The sequence below is a fragment of the Larimichthys crocea genome, chromosome I (genome assembly GCF_000972845.2).
Source record: "Larimichthys crocea isolate SSNF chromosome I, L_crocea_2.0, whole genome shotgun sequence".
Lineage (NCBI taxonomy): Eukaryota > Metazoa > Chordata > Actinopteri > Sciaenidae > Larimichthys > Larimichthys crocea.
This window is the reverse complement of record NC_040011.1, coordinates 242,462-246,644: the sequence shown is the minus strand read 5'-3', so window position 1 is coordinate 246,644 and position 4,183 is coordinate 242,462. Positions and strand designations below refer to the sequence as shown.

At 37.9% G+C, this 4,183-nt stretch overlaps 1 protein-coding gene across 1 annotated transcript; it reads right to left on the bottom strand.

The window, feature by feature from the left end:
* Positions 1-521: 521 nt before the first annotated feature.
* Positions 522-3,841, bottom strand: LOC109139320 (immunoglobulin lambda-1 light chain; the record flags this gene model as incomplete). The annotated part of the gene is made up of 4 exons (XM_027277920.1): positions 522-1,453; positions 1,837-1,911; positions 2,025-2,333; positions 3,706-3,841. Coding segments are annotated over 4 exons (669 nt in total), but the record flags the coding sequence as incomplete, so codon positions are not given.
* Positions 3,842-4,183: the final 342 nt, after the last annotated feature.

Here is a 4,183-nt window from a genome sequence, read left to right as displayed (position 1 = left end):
TATTCTTCACAGTCAGTTTGACACATCTGATCCAGACATGAACCACTGAGGCATCAGATCAGAAAACACTCATATGTGTTGTTTTGGAGGACACTGACAAAGAAGACTGTTGTCATGTTTTTACGCTCTCATCAACACCAAGTGTGAAGTGTAAAGTGAATGTTTGATCACTGAAATCCTCATAAAGAAACTCCATGCATGTGAAGTCCAGGTGGGTCGTGATTGTTGCTCTCTGGGTTCAGTTCCACTTTGTGTTGGTGGAGGGCTCAATGTAAAAAAGGCCTACAGACAGCAAGAGAAGAAAAGAACTACAGAGAGGAAGAGGAGTTGATGAGAGTGTACAGCTGCAGATATGAATCTGTTCTCAGTGGTTATTAGGACTCATAAACACTTCCTTTCCTGCTGCTGTGTGGGTTTCTGCTCTGCACCCTCCTCACCGTTAGCTGCACTTTTTCACATCAATAACACAATGACAGTTACAACCATCAAGTCTGGTAAAAGAATCATTCCAGGAACTTCAGTTTCATTTCAGTGCTCAGTGCTCACTGTCTCAGCTTTATTCTGTGTTATTCATCTGTGAGAGAAACAGCTCAAATCCTGAACTCAGAGCTGAGAAGCTGAAATAACACAAGATGTGTTCAACCTCCTGCAGTCTGCTCTGATCGCACTTTATTACCTCACACTCATTCTAACAAACAGAGTTTGTTTTTATAATTCAATTTGATTGATTCTGTAAAGGTGACAGTTTAATGACACTTTCTCCAGCCTGACACCGACTTGTAACATAATACAACATAATAGGACATGTGGGAAAGGATCAGAATGTGCAGACATTATTAACAACATCAATACAAAGACAATTTCTAACTCATCTGTTCATTTTTCACAGAAGTCTAAATTATAGGCACTTATTATTACTTGAGTGATATGATTATTTTTTCAACAATAACTCTTTGTTCATGTGTGTAAACAACAGTGTCATCAGCGTAGAGCTTTACATCCACACTGAAACAATTCTAAAAGGGGGTCAGCACTGAACGTTCATTTTCTATTACTGTACAAGTCACAATTAAAAGTGGAATGAAACTAGAGGATCACAATAAAAGTATAGCACAGAATTTAACTGCAAATATGTGTGTATATGTGTTTATATTGTTAGGAGGACTTATCTAAGCTGTGCAGTAAAAGATAAATGTTACAACCAACAACAACTCGTCAAAATGGACATTTCTGACTGCTGATCAAAGCGATCAATGAGATGAGTTGATGAGAATTGATGTTTAGAAAAGGCGAGCAGAAAACAGTCAGTCAGCGTGTGTGCAGTTGGTGGACGGTCCCTTGTTTCTGAGGATCATCAGCAGAGAGAGTCCACAGCAGTACACCAGACTCTTCACGATCAGCACTGTGTAGAGCAGACAGAACAGCTTCACCCTGCACTGAGACTGGAAGAACACTGACAGACAGACAGAGACAGACAGACAAGTCAAGACAATGTTTGAGTCTGTGTAAATGACATCACAATCTCATCATATTTTCATCACTATAACCTGGACTTTTCCAGACGACACATCCAGCTTTTACATGAAGACAGGGGTTGGCTACTGTTCCCCAAATTTTCACAGCACTCTCAAAGCCCAAAATGTAATACAGTGTCTGTAAAACTTATTAGTCAGACTGTGAAGTGGAAGCTCTCTCACTGGGATTAGTTGTGCTGTTGGATGGCAGTGTATGTTTAAATCATTCAATGATGAGCACAAAGTGAACAGACTGATCTGCAGCCCCAACTGCAGCAGAACATTGGAGTTATCCATGCAGAAAGGCAGCAGGTGATCTTACAGTCAGCTTGCTGCAGAGCTGGAAGGTCTGCTGGCTCTCTCTCTGGAGGACAGGAGGCTGCTGGAGCTGGAACCTCTGCAACAGAAAAGGAGTAAAAAACAGTCAGTCCTCTGCTCCTCAGCTCTCTTTGACAGTGTCTCCACATGAAGTTGGATCACTGCTGGACACAGTCACCAAGCCTTCATTACCTTGTTCTATTTGGGCTTCCACTGTGCCCCCCTCGTGCTTGACGTAGCAGCGGTATTTATATGTGCTGTTCTCCTGCTGATGAATCAGCAAGATGGAGACGGTGTGTCCCGACTCTCTGAGCTCCAGCTGCTCTCCATCACCACGGTGCACCTCCACCAGAGGACCATCCTCCTTTTGTCTTTTCCAGGAGAACTGGACCAGAGGAGGAAACATGGCTGAGGCCACACACAGCAGGGAACTCTTCCCCTCCAGGTGGGCTCTGGATGCTGCTGGGTACATGCTCACCACGGGCTTCACTACCTGCTCATCTGAAGTTTGATGGCAGCAACAAGCAGCACAGACACACATTGACACATTCAACAGCACATCAGTGCATTCAGTCTGATCCTGGAAACTACATGGACTGTGATCACTAAACTACTCATCAATACAGCACAAAGTTCACTACATATACTGTATTCACCTTCATATCAAACACAGTTATCATGTCATGTCATCACATGTTGGAGAATGACAAAATTCACTTTATTTATTTATTTATGATTTTTTTCAAATGCATTACTATTATGTAGAATATAATATAATGATGAAATTTAACTTTTCCTGTATGAGGGTTAATATACATCTTATCATAAGTTACATATTTACCTACACACAGAATGCAATAGTCATTTTAATGATTACAATATCCATAACATTTTATACATTTAGCACCAGATACTTTACCCCAGCCACTAAAAAACAAATCAATACATCAATAATTTCATAAATATTTGAACTTTTATACACAATCACAATGATATGTTGGGATTAGTCAAATGGAATAAAGACTGCTGTATAATATAATATGACAAAGATCAGACTTTATTGATTCTTGACGGGAACTTCACATATAATTTAATATAACCTAATATAATATAATAATCTGAGTCTTGTTTGAATTCAAATGTGTGCAGTATCTGACACATAATATTTATCACTGTATACTTTACAAAATATATTTACTGTTATATATTTGAAATTACATTAAGCATCATATAATATTCATATTTACTGTATTAAGATACAAATATATATGTATGTGTAACATTATATGTATCATTTATAGAAACGTATTAATCAGTATGCATAAATTCTATTTATTGTAATATCATATTCAGTGTGTGTTTGTCTTCATGTATAAATATATCTTCCACTAAAAGACATATGTACCATCATATAAAATACAGTTGTCATGAGGTCAATTTGACCATTTCAAATTATTTATTAATTATCCTTCAACATATTTAAAGTGATATACTTTTAAAAATACATTTACTGACATATATTAAATTAGATTTAATATCATATATTATCATGTTTTATAAAAACAAGAGATGGTGCTGAATTACTGAGATGATCAAACACTGTATATTTCTAACACTGCCAATATCATACTTTTTCTCTATAAATCAGTTTTATGTCTGCAGAAATAAAGAATAACTTCAGTTGTGCAGTGAGATTTAAACATCTTTTCATGAATTATGAACCTTTTTAATGGAACAAAAGCTGCATGTCTGCAAGAAGTCTCGACAAATGATGAAAAACTAACATGTAAAGCTTGAAGCAGCAGAAACTCATTAAAAACACATTTTAACATGTTCAATAAACAAGTGAAGGAAAATGAATGTTTATTCTTACCTGTTACATACAGTTTAGTTCCAGAGCCAAAGATGGGGTAGTCATCATCTCCCACATTGAAAAAGACTGATACAAAAACCTGTCTGCTGTTGAATGTGTCAGCTGAGGTCCAAATGAACACAAAACAGTCATGAAGTTAAAGCATGAACTGAATCAAGTCAAAATCACTCCACAATAAGTGAGTCCAACACCTCTGCAGACACTCTGAACACTTTATAAACGCTTTGACATCCATAATGAGTCTGCTGTCTGTGAGGAGCTGCTGAGTGCCTTTCCCTTTCATGAACCTGCTCATCCCTCCTTCACACAGGAGGCAAGGCACCAGGGCCAGATGGCATCCCAGCAGAGGACAGTCACAGAGAATGAGTTGTGAAAAAAAGCAGAGTGTCTCTGGGAGGTCAGTTTTTGATTGGCTGTGTGTTTTAAGGTAAGAATCACTTCCAGTAGCATTATGATAACTTTATTTGTGTCATGTGAC